We start from the raw sequence: 19,425 nt of genomic DNA, 5'->3' as shown, positions 1-19,425 counted from the left end.
AATAACTGGCTGAAATAGAAATAGCTACCATCTGTAGGTCTGTGATTTGAACCAAGGCCTTTCTGACTCCAACACCTGTCCTCTTATAATCCATCCTACAGATAAACTTTTAAAATGTACTTATGATTCTTATGCCCATTTCATAGGTAAAAGACTGAGATCGGACTTGTTTCTGGTTGCCAGTGGGCAAATGCACTGGAGGGGCACAGAGAGGATGAAGGGGGTGGGGCAGGATGTCTGAATTTGAGATATTTACTTCTTAAGAAGGCCCTTTCCATTTTCCTGTAAGCTTTCCTTGTCAAGATTTACAAACACAAAGGAAAGCAAGCAGAAACAGGAGACCTGCTTGCGAGAGGGAAAATGATTGTCTTGGGGTTCCCATAAAGCAGTATAAAGTCCAACAGAGAAAAAATTCACTTAATTCCTTTTTTTTTTTTTTTACAGTTTTCTCATTAAAACAGTTAAGGCAGCCCTTTCCCCTGCTTGTCCTGTTGTCCCTCAACACAGAACAAAATAAGTAAGCCAGACAGGTCCCAGCCTTAGCACTGCCACATTCTGTAAGCAAAGCTGCAGCTCAGAAAGGTGGTGCCTAGTTGTCAGCCGACTTCTGAAATGTATAAATCCATGTTCATGATAACGAGTGTTCTGAAGCTTGAGGGAGACACCAGAGAACAGCCACCTTTACTAATGCACGATGTCAGATTTTCAAAGACTAATAAAATCTCTTTCACAGTTCGTGTCATATGTACAAAACAAAGGAAGAGACTACAGTGATTCTCTGAAGCATTGAACTTCATTTTTCCTGGCTGTTCTTTTATCTCTCCCTTCTGTTCTATACACGAGTAGTTGAATTATGCAAAACCAAAGTGGCTAATGGCAGAAGTGCAAGCTTTAAAGGCATACAGATGTGAGGTCAGACTCTGGCTCCACCACTCATTATTCTGGTGACTTGCTCACTTAAGCGTTTTAAAGCTTTCGTTCAGTATTCTGTAAAATGAAGACATTAAAATCTACCATAAATGGTTGCAGAGAAAATTAACCCCGATAATGTATGGAAAGTGGCCACTCACCAAGTGCTCCTTGTGTAAGAATTATTGTGGCTCTTATTATAGCAATAGTGGACACTGGCACTAGAAGCATATTTAATCAATTATAGCAAAGTCAGTTTGCTAAAGTGTAACAGTTCCAGTTTTGAGTGCTTTTTGAGAGCTGCAACGTCAGCCTTAGCCTTCTCAAAATCTCTATTTCAGATGACAATAGTGCTGCATATGAAATATTTTGAATGCAATAGATATAAAGTAATAATTCAGTCCAAATGACAACTTGGCTGTGAAGGGGAAGGGAGGGGGTGTCGTGCACGTCGTATAATTCCTACAAGCATTTCTAGCCTCTATCTCCTGGATGACAGTAGTCCTATTTGAATTGGGAGACTAAAAACAGATAGCTCCCAGGTGGCAAAATGTCCCTATCGTCACATCTACAGTGCCTCCCTGTGGCCAAGAAATGAATTTTTTCTCTTCCCTCTGTTAGCTGCAAAAGGTGTGAAAAGTGATAGCCCCTTTATTCTTATTGTATCATGCTACTAAATCTTAATATACATAGAAAAAAATTAATAAGGCACTAATAAGAGTCAAACTGGGAGCACTGATTACTAATATCTAGCCATTCTGTGTGACTTTAATAAATACGATTCATAGAACCTTGGCATTTTTCAGGGGAGAACCTATCTAATAATCTTGAGTCTTAAGTATATGAGCGAAAGCATGTATACACCAATGCCACCTTGGAAGTCGTCACTACCATTGGCTAGTCTGGCATCCCTCCCCACAGATAAGGGAATGCTACTTTATCTGTGACTGCAAGTTTTCATGTACTCTCTTGGACTTCAGGGTTGAGTTTTAAAAAATAAGTGCCCTTCAGATGGGAACCTTCTGGTATGATCATAAAGTATTTTAATCAGAGTACTTTAATTCCTTTTGGGAATGCAATCTTAAAACTTACTAGCTTAATACATTTTGTCGAGTTTACATCTTCATTGAGCATTCTAAATGAAAATGCTTAGTTTCTCTCAGACTAGGAGTATGGGGGAGAGACTAACCTGACTCATATGCACAGTAAGTCCTAAACATTGTAGTTCATAACTTAAGGGATCCTAGAATCTGGCAAGCAGAATCGGACAACTAAAGGATCAATTCTCCTTCTAGTCACTGTACAAGAAGTACTTTGCTAAGGAAAAATACTCACTTAGCTTCTCTAGGATCTCCTCATCTGTCATCTTGGATTTTTTCCTTTGCCGATCTGTATTCCTGTACAAAGTGCTGGAATTGGCATTCTCAGCAGAAGGTGGGGTGACTTCTTTATTTGGTGCTGCTGGTGAAGCAATAGATTCAACCACAGAACGAGTATAGATCTGAAAGACAAACGCCCCGCCCCCAATTCCACAATTAATACAGTAGATAAGGAAAAGCATGGCCCGAAGGCACTCTCACCTCACTGTTGTTAAAGAATATTAAGAAATGTCACAGACTCTAAAAGCTCTGAAGTCCCTATCCATGAGCTTGCTAATTCTAATCTCGCTGCCCCTCCCTTAATAATTCTTCCTATCTGGTTCATATGGATTTCTTGCCTTATTTCCACCTCTGCAGTTTTATAAATTTGCAGTTATGTGTTTTTTATTAGCAAATCATTGAATGTGATAATCTTGTATCTTCAAATTCCCTGGGAGACCAGGAAGCCTTTGTGACTGCTGAGTCATTCCTCTAGCCCCTAGGTTCATATCTTATACTCTAGCTCTAGGAACACAAGAGATGCACAACAGGTATTAGATGATTTACAATATTCTAAAAATTACAATCGAAATGAAACCTTCATGTGTATATGTTGTGTGTGTTTGTGCATGCACACACATGCATGCAAGCACATGTGTAGCATTCGCATGTGAATGCCAGTTGATGTCACTCAATTGCTCTCTGCCTCATTTTTAGAGACATAGCCTCTCATTCAACCTAAAGATGGCTAGACTGACTCGCAAGCAAGTCCCAGGTCCTCTTGTCTCTGTCTTCCCAGCAGTGGGATTTTAAGCATATGCTGCTGGAACTGAAGAATGGAACTCATGTCCTCAAGCTTGTGCAACAAGCACTGTCAACTCAGACATCTTCCCAGCCACAAAATGGCATCTTGCTTTAGTTCTTTGTCTTGTTTTGAACCTGAGCCTTACTATGTAGCACGGCCTGCTCTAGAACTTTGGATCGTATGCCCTCAGCCTCTTAAATAATGGGATTAAAGACATGTGCTACAGAACCTGTTCCAAAAGGCATCTTTTGAGTGATGTTTTCTTGCTGCTGTGGGATGTTCTGTATGGCAAATGTGTTGCTCTGATTTGGTCAATAAATAAAACACTGATTGGTCACAGTGGCTAGGCAGGAAGTATAGGCGGGACAAGGAGGAGAATAAAGCTGGGAAGTGGAAGGCTGAGTGAGAGACACTGCCAGCCACCATGATGAAAAACAGCATGTGAAGATGCCGGTAAGCCACGAGCCATGTGGCAAGGTATAGATTAATGGAAATGGATTAATTTAAGCTGTAAGAACAGTTAGCAAGAAGCCTGCCACGGCCATATAGTTTGTAACCAATATAAGTCTCTGTGTTTACTTGGTTGGGTCTGAGTGGCTGTGGGACTGGCAAGTGAGAGAGATTTGTCCTGACTGTGGGCCAGGCAGGAAAACTCTAGCTACACCTTGCTTCAGTGGGATTTTTACTAACAATGCTAAATATATAAACGTTTCATTCTATTCAAGTTACAGAAGCATGTACTTTAGATTTGGGAGGTAGAGCCAATATTAACATGTTCTGTCCATTTTGTAACCTGATAGGTTTACTTATTTATCTGTATGTTCAAACCCTCCTTTAAAAAAAATATCATTGTATGTATTCATTGTCCATGGTACCAAGTTATATAAGGAAGTTTTCAGCATATGTCCTCCCACATTTATCCTTCCCTTTTGCAAGTCTCCTCTGTCCCATTATTCTAGACTGTTCCCCTAGATCAGTGGTTCTCACCTTCCTAATGCTGTGACACTTTAATACAGTTCTTCATGTTGTGGTGACCCCAAACATAAGAATATTTTCATTGCTACTTTATAACTGTACTTTTGCTACTGTTAGGAATCATAATGTAAAGATCCAGTATGCAAGATATCTGATATGCAATTCCCCACCTAGAGGTCATGACCCATGAGCTGAGAACCTACCACTGCCCTAGATAGTTTTACCTTTCCTTGCAGGATATATTATGTGTGTGCGATGGGTGATGCCATTCTGTATGTTATGAATATGTGTTACTCTGATTTGTTGACAAATAAAGCTGTTTGGCCAATGGTGAGGCAGAATAAGGGTAGGTGGGACATTCCAACTAGAGAGAGAGGAAGGAGAAGGACAGAGCAGGGAGACACTGCTAGCTGCTGCCATGAGAAGCAAGATGTAAAGGTACCGTAAGCCACAAGCCACGTGGCAAAGTATAGATTTATAGAAATGGGTTAATTTAAGATGTAAGAGCTAGCTAGCGAGACACCTGAGCCATTAGGCCATACAGTTCATAATTAATATAAGCCTGTGTTCATTTGGGTCTGAGCAGTTGTGAGACCACGGGACTGCAGGAGCCAGGCAGGACCAGGAAAACCTCAGCTACATATATGTGTATCTATGATTTTATGAATCTATATAAAAAAGGAAACCATAATAAATGAGAGAAAACATACCATATTTGTCTTTCTGACTTACTGATTTTGTATGCTCTGGTCTTGGTGCAATGACAGGTGGGGGTTCATTGTCATCTTCTTCCTCTTCCTCTTCTTCATCCTCTTCTTCAGATACAGGGGGAGCCAAAGGAGGCTCAGAAGCTGTTTTTGTATTCTTAGAACAGAAAAAGGTTAAAGACAAGGAATTAGTTTTTCATTATTTTCCTTTAGAAACATAAAAACAGAGATGAAATACTTAAACATGTAGAGATAGGATGGAACTATACTACCATTTACAGTAGTCAAGACCAGTGCACATCAGAGATGAATTGGGGTCATGTTAGAATGGACCATGAAGTCTATATTATTATTTTTATTTTTCATGATTCACTTAATATTTTAAAGTTTACTGTTCTTAAAATCAATGACTACATTTAAAATCAAATTAACTGACATTAATACTTTGGATATGTACTGAGTAGATTACAAATTTCCCAAATGATAGTTTGCAATGCTACTTTTTGATAACGTACTTACTGTAACCATGAGGATAGATACAGTTCTGCAAACACTAAGAGCAAAAAAGCCAAGAAATGTTTCTTCCTTGTTAAGCCTCCAGTAAAGCATAGACACTAAGTAATAGACACTAACATCCAGGGAACATGTACTCATACCAATAATTGCTCAATATTAAGTAACAAACAGGATACCTGTGATTTGTAATGATGCACAAAATATGGTAATAACAACTAATAGTATCAGTCGCCACAGTATGTAGCGTCCAAGTTTGTTCGTTCATGTTAACACTGTGGGAAAATGTTTGCAAACTTGAACTTTGAAGGAATCAAGGCCGTGGTTCTCAAAGAGTAGTTACTAGCTCTTCAGCAGCAGCAGCAGCAGCAGCATCAAGAGATTTGCTAAAAATGCAAATTCTCAGAAAATTTCACCCAAATCTATCAATCAGAAACTCAGGCATTTATAAATATGTATTATAACAAGACTTATAGGTAATTCTAACACGGGTTCACATAAAGTATGGTATAGGTTTTGTATATGACATCTATCAGACACATGGATACTGAATACACAAAAACATAGCTAGTGTGAATTGATATGTGATTCTATATACTTGATATGAAAAATGTAAATTATTTTACTAATGAATTAATGATTTTACATTCATGTGTTAAATGACAGCATTTACAATTTTTGTGTATGCTATATGATGTATGGGTGCACGCACATGTGTGCATTCCTGTGTGTGTGTGTGTATGTGTGTGTGTGTGTGTGTGTGTGTGTGTGTGTGTGTGTGTGTGTGTGTGTGTGTAGGCCAGTGGAGCAAGTCAAGTGTCTTCCTTTATCTCTCTGTTGTGCAGCAATTTCCTTTGAGATAAATCTCCATCTTGGAAAGTTTTGTTAAGACATGAAATATTCTAACGGGAGGTAAAACATTCCTTCCTACTGGAAAACTCAAGCTCAGGAAATATGCAAAGGTTTCAGGAAATTCCTGAAGCCAACCAGATACACTAGGCCCCTCCTTCCTCAAGTGTAGATAAACAGTAAGGACTGCTGAGAGACACTCAGACAAATTGTGCTTCCTAGAAGAGGCTCAGACCAGCTGAGCCACCTGGAAGAAGCAGAGACCAACCAAAGTGTCTAGAAACAACAAAACCAGCCAAGCTGCCAGAATAGGCTCCGATCAACTGAGCCACATGGAGTGGATACTTTACAATCTGTTGAGCTGCCTCCAAGCTGTGCAGTGTGCTCCAGGTTTCCAGCTTTCATGAACTGTCACCCATGTCACGGTGGGCTTGGTGATGCTGTTCTTTTTGAGTCATTTCTACTCCTGTAAGCAATCCCTCACTTATATCCCCATAAGTAACCCCAATAAAACTCATTGGTTCATCAAGGTAGACTTTGCTGAGCTCCTTCTTTGGTCTCTCGTTGCTTCCCTATCCAGGGTGAACAAACACTTTTCTTCTCAGAAATAATGCCACACAACACACTCTCTACCTTATTGCTGAACCAGAACCAGTCTCATAACTGAAGCCAGACAGAGCTCGTTAGCTAGGCTAGAATGACTGACCAGCAAGACCCCAGAACCTGTCTTCCTCTAAGTCTCAGCACTACAGTGGTAAATAGGCATATGCCACGGCTCCTGAAGTTTACATGGGTGCTGAGGGTCAGAACTTACTCACTGTTTTTAATATTGAGGGGTTTTTGTAATAAACAATTTTAATTGGAAAATTTTGATTGTACAATGGCCCTGGGTTGTAGAAGGACACCGTCATACAAACACATAAGTTATTTTGAACATGTCCTCCCCCTCCCCGAGACCCTTCCCCCTCCTCTGCTCTCATAGACAGTTACATTTCCTGTTCATAGTAATTCCTGCCTTTCCTATCGTCAGCATACATTCTTTCTACATTTTAAGTTGATCATTTTGCCTCCACAGTAATGAGGAACATGGTTGGAATTATCGCCTTTGGTAACAACATTAGAAATACAGTCCATTATAGATAGAGTCTCATTTTATAGATAGCATACCTCTTGTAAAAAATGTGCTTCTTTCCCACTTGGTTTTGCACATTAACGAGAAGGTCAGAGGACATTTCTGTCACTTCTAATCTATGTGTGTTTTGTCTATCTGAGCCCACACTATTCCTGTTTCATTCATTTTCTCTCATTTGTCTTTTTGAAAAGTTTCATTTATTCTCTGAAAATTTCACATAATATGTATTGATCATATTTTCCCTTGCCCCAATTTCTCCCAGCTCCTCCCCTAGACCCCTACATATCCAACTTCATGTTTTTGGTCTCTTTTAAAGGAAGAAAAAAACTACACAAAACATGGATTCTAATTTGTGTTGCAATACTGTGTATGGGGCCTACACTGGAGTGTGGTTGATACAACCTGTGTTTTTTTTCCATTGAAGGAAAGAAATTTTCCCTTCTGTGCTAGGAATGAGACTGTGCCTACGTCTACTCCTCTATGCTGTTATTTATCTGTCTTGAATAAAATGTATCACTAAATTAATTTATCCATTTATTTTTTTATTTTAAAATGTGGTTACTAAAATACTTCAATTATACACATTTAGATTGTATTTCTGTTGAACAATGCTATTGTGGATGGGTGTTTTTAAATTTTCATTTTGCTTTCTCTTTGTTGTTGTTGTTTTTTTTTTTTTCTGTTTATGTCACTCGTTTTGATGGCCAAGTGTTCCTAAGGTGAATTTTCATTTCTTGAAGTCAGAACTCCTGAGGCATTTCACAAGTATCCTATTAACTAAAATATTACACTAAAGGACTTAAGTCTGTTTTGGAAATTCCACATGGAACCTTTTTAATCTTGTTAATATCTACAGTGGAGAATAAGGTATAATCATGTATTGGATATGAGCCAGCAAGAATTGCCTATTTTAAGGAGAATACTGTAGAACTTTTTCATAAGTATTTCAAAGAACTCTTGACTGCCCTGATATAGACAAATGGTGCATGCTTTAAAGACTGAAATATATGCTTGTTTGATTTTTTATGCATATATATTTATTCCTTTAAATTTAATTTTATGAAAATTAGCTTACCAAGGAACAGGTTTTCCCATGGCGTTTTCATATACACTTCCCTTTGGTTGATTCTCATCTCATCCCTGCCCTCCATCACCCTGTTTACCCCTGTTTTCATTGTACCCTTCCAACTCCGCTATTGCCTCCTCTCATTTTCATGTCATGTGTGTTCTATTTTTCTCTCCAACCTCCTTCCTTAATGCCTCATTTTCTGTTTTATGGGTCCCCTTCAAGTTTCTTGGCCTCAGTCCACAATTACCTCCATCTAAATATGCATATTGAATAATTAGAAGCTGGGATTCACATGAGGGAGAGAACATGTGGTTTTTGTCTTTCTGAGCCTGGATTACACTTAACATAACACTTTGTATTTCCATTGTCCTGCAAATTTCATACTTTCATTTTCTTTGCAGCCTAATAAAATTCCATTGAAATACCAGTTTTGGGGGGAATGATTGCTACAGAGAGAAACTGCTGTTGGATTATTGATATTTGCTTTGATATTATGCTACAGAAAGTTTTCCTCTGTTTTATGCCTGCTTATCAGTAATGAAGCAAATCTTGGAGTTGGATAGATCATTCAGTTGGTAAAGCACTCACCATATAAGCACGGGGACCTTATTTTGACCCCCAGCACTCACATCAAAGGCTGGGAATGATGGCATATACTTGTAATCCCAGCCCTGGGGAGGCAGAGGCTTGTGGATCTCTGCAGCTCACTAGCTACCCAGTGCTGTGGGATGGTCTGTATGTCAAATGTGTTGCTGATTGGTCAATGAATAAATCACTGATTGGCCAGTGGCCAGGCAGGAAGTATAGGCGGGACTAACAGAGAGGAGAATTGAGAGAACAGGAAGCTGGGTGAGGGAGACACTGCCAGCCGCCGCCATGACAAGCCACATGTGAAGATGCTGGTAAGCCACAAGCCATGTGGCAAGGTATAGATTTATAGAAATGGATTAACTTAAGATAGAAGAACAGTTAGCAAGAAGCCTTGCCACAGCCATACAGTTTGTAAGCAATATAAGTCTCTGTGTTTACTTGGTTGGGTCTGAGCGGCTGTGTGACTGGCGGGTGAGAGAGATTTGTCCTGACTGTGGGCCAGGCAGGAAAACTCTAGCTACAACCCAGCCTAGCCTAATCTGCAAGTCCTAGGTCCCAATAAGAGAGAGAGACCTTGTCTCAAAAAGCAAGGTGTACAGGTTCTAAGGAACACATCTAAGGCTATACCATGGCCTCTACATTCATGCACACGCACGTGCACGTGCACACACACACACACACACACACACACACACACACACACACACCCCCAGTATGCCCATACACAATAGAAAATTACTCAGCTATTTAAAAAATGAAAATATGAAATTCACAGGCAAATGGATGGAACTAGAAAAAAATAATCCTGAGTGAGGTAACTCAGACTCAAGAAGACAAATATGGTATATATTTGGCTGTATGTGATGTTAGCTGTTAAATCATTGATAAGCAAGCCACAATCTGTAAAACCACATAGTTTAAGTAGAGAGTGACTTGGGAGGAGGGAAGGATCTTCCTGTGAAAAGCAAATAGAACATATAGTTATGGATGGATGGATGGTGTGTGTGTTTGTGTGTGTGTGTGTGTGTGTGTGTGTGTGTGTGTGTGTGTGTGTGTGTGTGTGTAAAATGGTAGGATCAAACAGGGAGGAGAAAGTTGAGGGTATAGAGAGAGAATATGAGGAAGGACAGATGAAACTACTGGTCATTTGAGGGGTTGGATGGAAACTTAATAGTAGAAGCTTCTTAAAATATGTTCATATATAAAGGGGATCTAATTGGAATTACCAAATAAAGGGGGAGGTGGAACACCTACTGGACATCTCTTGATTCCAAATGAAACCTCAAGTTCTGGGAATAGTTTACAACTAATTGAGTTTTTGTCCCCAAATAACCCCAAGCAATTGCCAAGGCTGTTGCTTGCCCTCCACAAACTAATGGTAAAGCTCCATTGCTGAAGATAACACCTATACAACTCACTGAACATGGAAAAGCCATTGTGATGCCTACCTAGAACCTTAACCCCTGCTGACTAGCATTCATGGTGCTAGAGAGTACTCTGTGCACAGTACAGGAGGTAGGTAAACGCCAGCCCAGCTACAAACTCTTCACTCTACAATCGTGACCTGCTTGCAAGATGTGCTGGTACAATAGTGGCCCAAAGGTCATGGGGAGTAATCAACCATTATCTGTCTGGATTCATTACCCACTCCATGAAATAGAATCCATTCCTGACCCTGCTTGAGTGGCCAAGAACATGTGGCTGAATAGGCCAAAGACCTACATGAGAACCAAATACTACTGTTTTGCTAAAGGTATGTAGCAATAAAATGACTCCTAAGGGCATTCTGCAATACTGATAGATCAGTGCCTTGTACAGCCATCATCAGAGAAGATATCGCCTGAGGCAGATGGGAACAAATACAGAGGCCCACAGCTGGACAATGTGCAGAGAGTGAAAGGCCTTGGAACATTCTGTCCTAAATGAGATGTCTTCATTAAGTCCCTCCCCTCAGGGCTCAGGGAACTCTACAGAAGAGGAGGCAGACTGTAAGAGCCAGAGGGGATGGAGGACACCAAGAAAACAAGGCCTTCTAAAAACAGCAGGACTGATATACAGTGATTGTGGCAGCATGTACAGGGCCTACATGATTCAAGGCAGATGGGGTTCCAGTGCTGAGAGGGGAAGGGCACATTAGCTCCCATCCCTAACCCAGAAGGTATGTACAATTGACAACCACTTGCAAAAGAAAAAGTAGTTTTCTTCATCAGAGTCTCACTGAGTATACAAACCACACAGAAAGGCAGGTTCCATGCCCAACAGTCGATAGCCAACACAAAACATACTCAATGGTTGTTTTGGAGGGTCTTGGTCTCATAATGTTTAGCCAGGGCTTTTTTAACCTTACAGGTCTTTTGCATATATATTATGGTTTCTGTTTGTGTTTTCAAAGAATTTCTGTGTGCAAACTTCTATGTCTCTGCATCTACTTGTTTCTAGTGCTTTTTTGTTTTTGTTTTTGTTTGTTTGTTTGTCTGTTTTTGTTTTTCGAAACAGGGTTTCTCTGTGTAACAGTTATGGCTGTCCTGGAACTCACTTTGTAGACTAGGCTGGCCTCGAAATCACTTCCTCCCAAGTGCTGGGATTAAAGGCATGCGCCACCACTGCCCGGCTTCTAGTGCCTTTGCTTTGGCTTCCTTTCTTCTGTTTGTTTTGTCCTATTCTTGTTTGTTTGGGTTTTTTAATCATATTTTATTATTATTTTTAGATGCCTGTTTGTTTTCTACTGAAAGAGAAAAAGAAGGGGTTTGAATTTGGATGGGAAAGAAGGTGAGGAGGACCTGAGGGAGAGGAAATTATACTCAGAATATACCATATGAAAAAAATCTATTTTCAATAAAAGAATAAAAGGCTAAAAATGTTGCAGATTTCAGAGTTTTATTCTAGATTCCTATTGGAAGCACAGTCCTGGAAGCTGTGTGTTATCAGAATTCCTAGGCAACTCTGATGTGCACTCAAGCAAGAGCCACTGATCAAGATGAAAAAAAGGAATCAGCCTGTATTATAATCCAAACTGAGAAATCTGTCAATTACACACCCAGGTTCTTGAGGCACTAATTGTGGCCTATCGTTCGTATTGTTTTTACCTCCTACTTGGAATAGAAGCTCAGGATTATAAATATATCATTTCATTATTAACAGTGTAATCAAAATAAAATATAAGAGTCAAAAATTGGCTGCAAATTAAAGGTGAGGGTCCAGAAAATATTTGGAGTACATCTATGTAAAAAAAAATGATATTTGGCATTAGCGGGATGACTTCTTTAGTAAAGTGCCTGCTATGAAACCATGCGGGTCTGAGGTCAGATCGCCAGCACCCATGTAAGAAGCTTGGTGTGGAGCATCTGCTGTTAATCCCAGCATTGGGGAATCAGAAATAGGAATACCCTGAAACTCACTGGCCAGCCAATGTAGCTGAAACGAACATCGACAGATTCAGTGAGAGATTCTGTGTCAAAAAGCAAGGTGAACCTTGGGTCACTATATTTGCCTGGCGTGGACCCCTTGCCTCTACACACGTGCACACTTGTGTACATGTATACATGAATGTGCTTACAACCGCACACCACAGACACTCATACAAACAAAGGTGAGCTGTAAAGTACATGAGACTATAGGAGTTGTCACTGGATTCAATACTCAATACATAGAAATTAGTTTAAAACTAGAGATGACAACGGTGCCTATATTTTATTTTCTACCCAGGCTACTAAAGGATGCCAAACCTTGTAATCAATTGAGCCTGTATATAGAGTATTCAGTTCCAGTTCAATAATTCAGATCCCATTTGATAACCAAGTATATACATAATGCACACTGTGAAGTATACACTTTCTCTGGAGCCATAATAAAACCACAAAGTACAGTTTTCCATTCCTAAGTGACAAAGTGCCATTGAAGTTGAACCTCATTGAATTTAAGGGTACAATTCAGTTTACTCAACCAACAGGAACTTTGCCTTAAGCACACAGCTTATTCAATCAATTCCCGCTAGTTGACTTATCAGCCTTTCAAAATCAAATTGTCTAATAGGAACCCCAACATCTTTCAAAAGAGATCTGCTTCTCTCTCAAAATAATGTCCTAGTCTTTTTATCTACCCATATACTATTTTAAGCACATAATAAATCTTAAGATTTATATTAGCATATATCAATTATACAAGATACTGGGTTTCATTTAACATTTGCACACATGCATGCCATGCACATTGTATATATTCATATCCAATATTTTACTGTCCTTCCCTTCTTCCTCTAGCCCTCTTTTTCTTCCTAAACAGTCTTCTGTGTACATTCTTATCTTTTTAAATCTAGATTTTTCTTATGAAAAGAGCATGTGATGTTTGTCTTTTGTTCCTCATTCTTTCCTTCCATGTCCAAATAACAAACATGTCGAGAATTCAAAGCTAGTGTTCATTCCTATTGCCACTAACTCACTTTGGGCCCTCATTATTGCTGGTCTGGAAACACACATTTTCTCTAACTAGTCACACTTCATCTACTCTTACCTTCTGTTCTTAATTAATGTTGGACATTTGTTATTAAATTACTCTTCATCAAAGCATAAACTTTAAGCACCTAACTGCACTGCTCCAAAACACTTGAAGGACTTCCCACTGCATACTGGAAAAGCTAGATTACTTAGAATTCCATGTAAGGACCTCTGTGATTTGGCCCCAATTTAACTTTCAAGGCTAAGTTTTGTGATTCATTCTGTTGCATAGTCATCATTCAAACCCACAATCCCTTGCTCCCTTGCTCTCTTCATCAACATGATCTTTCTCCTGCTTTTCTTTGTGTACAGAATGCTCACCACCATCTTCACAGACCCAACTCTCATATGCTCTTCAAGATCTAACTGAAATGCCACTTTTCATATGATATATATTTAAGTCAACATCCATCAAATATGCATCACATACCTATTTGGTATGAAACACTAAGTGTAAACATTTGAAAACAAAGGCTTGCTTCCTTTAGCCTCTCCACATCAACACAATGTCTTTCCCATGAATTTACATAGCAAATGGATACACGTAAGAGTGCATAATACCATCCACATGGTATTATAAATCTTTTTGGTTATACTTATCTTTCCCTAAAAGAGTGAACTCCAAATCTTGTGAGGTTGATATAGAAGGCATTTGACAAACACATGCTAAATAAGTGAATATGTAATTATATTGATTTCCATAGAACCAGATCATATTATTTTCTAATTTAAGAGAATATTTCATGGTTACACAGACTTAGTTTCAATTTTATAAAAAAAAAACAATAGAAAGAATCTCAAAAGAAAAGTTTATATCTCAAGAGAATTAAAACACAGCATACACATAATCCTAGCAAGTCGTCATTAATAACATACCTGAAACATAAGAACTATTTTCATTCACAACTGGTCAAAGTGCTGAGAATAAGTATCAGTGGGTGCTCAGTTACAAATGAGACATTTGTAGACCCTGCCCCCTCACCAAGGCTCAGGGACCTTTATACAAGAGGGGGTAGAAGAACTTTAAGAGCCAGAGGTCAGGGAGGACTAGAGCACAACAGTGTCGTCTGGACATGACAGATTTGATGCACGCATGAACTCACAGTGGTTGTGGTTGTTTACATAAGACCTGTACAAGATCAAGCCAGTCAATAGTCTAGCATCGATGGGAAGGGATTCTTGAACTCACACCTCTAACGGAGGAGCTATAGAGAGTTGGTAGCTTCTGGGAGAGGGAAAGCCAGTTTTCTTTAAGGGTGTGGCTCCTAAGGTCAACCATGCTCCAGTGGATGATCCATATCCAGGAGTATATGGGTTAAACGAATTTGAGTCAATCAAAGGGTTATTAAATTTCAAACACGAATTAAGAGTGTATGGAAGTGGAACTGGATCTTGGAAGAGTTAAATAGACGACATGGAGGTGAGTATGATCAAAATCCATTGTATGAAATTCTCAAAGAATAAAAATATTTTAAGAGATCTATGTCTTTACCACAGATATAAGATTAATTTAAAAGTAGGTGTTGAATGGAGGCTGTTTCCATTCTTTCCCACTTGTCAGTTTCTTTTCTGTTTTTGTTATTTTCATTGTGGCTCAGGAGCGCTACCATGTCAAAGAAAGAAATGACTGATCAGATGTAAGAGCCACATTTTGTTCTGATTGAGGGAGTATGAGCAAAACACAAATATGGTTACTTACATGTCTCTTATGTAGAGAGAATGAATTTTTTACTGGTGCTGATATCTACAAACAATAGTAATAATAGTAGTAGCTTATATTTAATGCAGAGCATATGCTGCATAGTATAGTGTAATATATTCATTATCATATGTAATATTCACACAAGTCCTAGGAGGTAGATATTGTTATCATACTTATTTAATGTTGAGTAAAAAGAAGCTCAGAAGAAAAAGAGGCCTTAAAAAGCTAAATTACTTTCACAAACACACAGTCTGTAAGTAGAGGAATAAGATTAAACACTCTGCTCAAATCTTTACCTTTTTTCCATTTCTTTCTTTTTGTTCTACTTTTTTGTTTGTTTGGTTGGTTTTTGGTGTGTGTGTGTGTGTGTGTGTGTGTGTGTGTGTGTGTGTGTGTGTGTATGCTCATAAGTGTGTGCCTGTGAACATGTTTGTGTGTGTGTGCTGGAGATTGAACCAAGGACCTATATATGTTAAGCACACATACAAACACTAGTTATATCCCTACCCCCCTCTTCATTTTATTTTTAATTGTCCGTGAAATATCTATAACATAAATTACTGTTTCAAGCAATTTAAGGTGTGTATTAACAGTCACATTATTATATATTCAATTAGCACCTTTTCATCTTTCTAAATTAAAACTTTCTGCACATTAAACAATTCAACATTCTCTTTGGCCCCAGATCCTGGCAATCACCTTACTTTCTTCCAATACAAATGTAACTTCTCTATATAATTCTCATCATTTTTGGAATCATGCAATACTTGTCTTCTTATTACTGGTTTTTTTTCCAGGTCTTTAGGATTCACCACATTGTAACATGTTCAAATTTTTTTCCATCAGAATGCTATAACCTTGATTTTCTAATGTCTGACCCAAGTGGCCTTGGCTACGAGTTTTCATACCATTTAAGTAGCATTTACTATTTCTTCCTCAATCTGAGTGAACCAGAAATAATATTTTCACTAAGGAGGAATAAGTGTATGCTGTAGAATATTATTTTAAGTTGTGTTACTTTTGTTTATGTTGCATTTGTTCAACTCTGTGAATCTGTGTTACTTTGCCTGTCTAAAACACCTGATGGTCTAATAAAGAAGTGAATTGCCAGTGGTGAAGCAGGAGAAAGGATAGGCAGGGCTGGTAGGCAAAAAGAATTAATAGAAGGAGAAATCTTGGAGAAGAAGAGAAATCTAAGAGCCAGAGAAGGAGGAGGACATCAGGGGCCAGCCACTCATTTACACAACCAGCAACGAAGTAAGAAAGAAAGGTATACAGAAATAAAGAAAGGTAAAAGCCCAGAGGCAAAAGACAGACAGGTAATTTAAGAAAAGCTGGATAGAAACAAGCCAAGCTTAGGCTGGGCATTTATAATTAAGAATAAGCCTCCATGTGTTATTTATTTGGGAGCTGGGTGGTGGGCCCCCCAAAAGGACCCTCAAAGAGACAAAGAGCAAAAACAACCAACAACAAACATAGGTATTTGTGATGACTTCTTAAGGAATTGCTGAAAGAGCTCTGGAGGATACCTCTCATTCTTAGTTCCCTTCTAAAAGAGGAAAGTGTAAACTAAGGAGTTGGCAAGGTCCTTCCTAACATGAACATCCTGTCACTATTACTATGTATACACACATGACTGCCTATTATTGGACTATAACTTTATCTGTCTTTTCCAAAAATGGATTGTGGTAAATAGTGAATATTTTGATTATGAGAATCATAGTTCCTTTGAAGTTTTATCTGGAAGTACAGTGGTAGCATAGTATTTCCACAAATATCACAATGTAGTCAAATATTTTCCTATAAAATAATTTTTGCAAAATCTGTGAGTTCTATGCAGCTTGTGATAATGAATGTTTTATATTTTTAGAACAGAAAACTGATTATAGTGATAATAACAGTGGTGTGTGAATTTACTGAAACCCATGATACCTTTAATAATAGATAAAATAGATATGTATAGATAAATATTAAATAGATATTAAAAGAGATAAAACAAATATTTATGTTTCTAAATTATTCCTTTAAAAACTGCTTTTAAAATTTATGTCTAATAGTTGGACATATGAAACCAAATACAGGCAATTATATTGTTAGATCTTAGGTTACAATGATCATGAGAAACAATTTTTAATTTTTCGCTTACCGACTGATGTGCTGCTATATATCCATGGGCACTTTTATCTGAAAAGTCAGAAGAAAGAAGTCACTTGTGTTTCATAAATTCTACCTAAAAAACTGCTTTTCTTTGATGAGAAGGAAATTTCAGCATGAATCTATGATAAATGACATGTTTCTCTCTCTAAAATGGCTCATATTAGGCCTAACCATACTTTCAGCAAGTCACTTTACAAATCTTAATGAAAGCCTCATTTCAACAGGAGTAATGTTATATTTCCTCCTTTCTCTATATGCTAAATGATTTTCCCTATAAAACCAACACAGATGACTTTTCTCAAAAAATAAAGTGATAAACAAAATGAAAAATGATAGATAAAATATTAAATACAAAATGATAAGTGAAATATGTACATAAAAGTGAATGAAATCACAATTTGGGATTAACATAGGTATGTATACACCAGCAAATGAAGTCACAATTCGGTATTAACAATTGTATTTCAATATCGACGAATAGTAACATGAATGGCTTTCTTTATCCCCCCAGTGGGGGACCCAATACAATTAACCTGACAAGCACAAAAGTTGTTCTGTATTGTCATGAAACAGATCACTTAATCTAAGGGACAAAATACATTTCTAGCGATCATTGTTCATCCATACACTCTTACTCCATGACTATATCCAAGGCCTAATACTAAATGACTGACTGGACCCATACTAGCGAAGAGTTAGAACTGTGATTGCTGATTCAATCTAACCATCACTGCTCCAGTGAACATTTTCCTTATTTGTACTATAACAACATTGAACTAAAACAAAGCCCCTAACACAAGTATCAAATTCCCACCCCATCTGCTGGCTGACTCACACTGAAACCATTTGCAGAAAATACTGAAGCTGACCTCAGTATTGTATACATATTTTGGCCTCACCATGAGGCTCTGAGAACTGGGATTTATTCTTCACTCTTCGATTCCATAGAATTCCCTTACCTCCTGATGTAAAGCTCATGTATTTCTGATTGTTGACTGTTTCTTTGGAGTCATAAAATTTGAGAACGTCGAGAACTGCTTGTGGGTTCTTCTTCTGTTCCAATTTTGTTATGTTGGAGGTTTGGAGTAATCGTGCCCATTGCTCAGGAATTCCCTGTGGACAACCAAAGGGAAAGAATGGCTGCTCAGAACATATCAGGAGCATGTGCATGTTCCAGTAAAGTTCTTCACCAAGAAGCCCATGCTACCTGTAGGATTACACTTGGGAAACTGAAGTTACATTCTAGATTTAACGTTAGTAACTTAATAATGCAATCATTCTCTTCTTTAATCAAAACACATAGGTAAAACTAGGATCCAACTTAAAAAGGGTGGGTGATAGTATGATTGTGATTAAAAAAAAAAGCACATGGAAATCACCTCCATATTGACTCTGCTCATCCATGAAATGATGTTTACAGCTTAGCTTAATTTTTTTTCTGGTGACTCAGGGCAGACATAGCAAGACTTCTCTAAATTTGTGCACAGTATAGTAATGTGCAGATCAACTTTTTTGTTTTGATTTGTTTTTATTTTTTTTAATGACTAGAGCTCTTTTTGGGTGTGTTTTAACCAGAATATCCTTTCAAATAAAAGGAAAGCCCTACCCTTGGTCGGCTTATATTTTCTGTTTACAAATTGTAATTTAGGGGTTCTAGGGCTTTATGATAACGTCAAATTGGGAGGAGAAAAATTAGAATTGTGGAGGAGCAATTGCCACTGAAACACTAAACAGTAGCATTTATGCTGCTTTGGGTATTTTTCATGCAGCTTTCTCCAGGGCAAGCCTTCCTCCTCTCCTCCCCCTCTTTCTTCCTCTCTACTTCATTCATTGGCCACATAGAAGCTGGGGACTGTAAAACCATACCAAAGCCTTGAGAGAATTTGTAATGAATAATACGAAGCATTTAGAGCACAGAGATGGGGAATATTCAGAACTCTAACCAAGAATTATTTAAAATTACAGAGAGGTTAGCTTTACACCGAGCATTCAGTACTCTTTCCTGCATGTTCAACCTGCAGATGCCCCCATTTTATAATTATCCAACCCCCAAGAACAGCTCGGAGAGAGAAACTGATACACTATTGCTGAAGTGCATCCAGACACAATTTTGATGGCTTTGTCCCATGAAGTCTCGGCAAGACAATGTGTGACATGGGCCTCCA

General features: G+C 38.3%; 1 protein-coding gene across 12 annotated transcripts in view; it reads right to left on the bottom strand.

Annotated features, from left to right (window-relative positions):
- Positions 1 to 19,425, bottom strand: part of Pak3 (p21 (RAC1) activated kinase 3) — a 277,699-nt gene that overhangs the window by 48,468 nt on the left and 209,806 nt on the right. For all 12 annotated transcript variants that reach the window (XM_052737446.1, XM_052737394.1, XM_052737472.1 and 9 more), the window contains 4 exons: positions 18,220 to 18,373; positions 17,250 to 17,287; positions 4,780 to 4,911; positions 2,245 to 2,410 (listed from right to left, as the gene is read on the bottom strand). In XM_052737446.1, coding sequence (XP_052593406.1) covers positions 2,245 to 2,410; positions 4,780 to 4,911; positions 17,250 to 17,287; positions 18,220 to 18,373 — 490 coding nt within the window. The remainder of the gene's footprint in view (positions 1 to 2,244; positions 2,411 to 4,779; positions 4,912 to 17,249; positions 17,288 to 18,219; positions 18,374 to 19,425) is intronic.

This window comes from Peromyscus californicus, unplaced genomic scaffold (genome assembly GCF_007827085.1).
Source record: "Peromyscus californicus insignis strain IS unplaced genomic scaffold, ASM782708v3 Scaffold_10__1_contigs__length_136768540, whole genome shotgun sequence".
Classification (NCBI taxonomy): Eukaryota; Metazoa; Chordata; class Mammalia; order Rodentia; family Cricetidae; genus Peromyscus; species Peromyscus californicus.
Note: the sequence above shows the minus strand (reverse complement) of the source record. Positions and strands in the feature narration are given on the sequence as shown.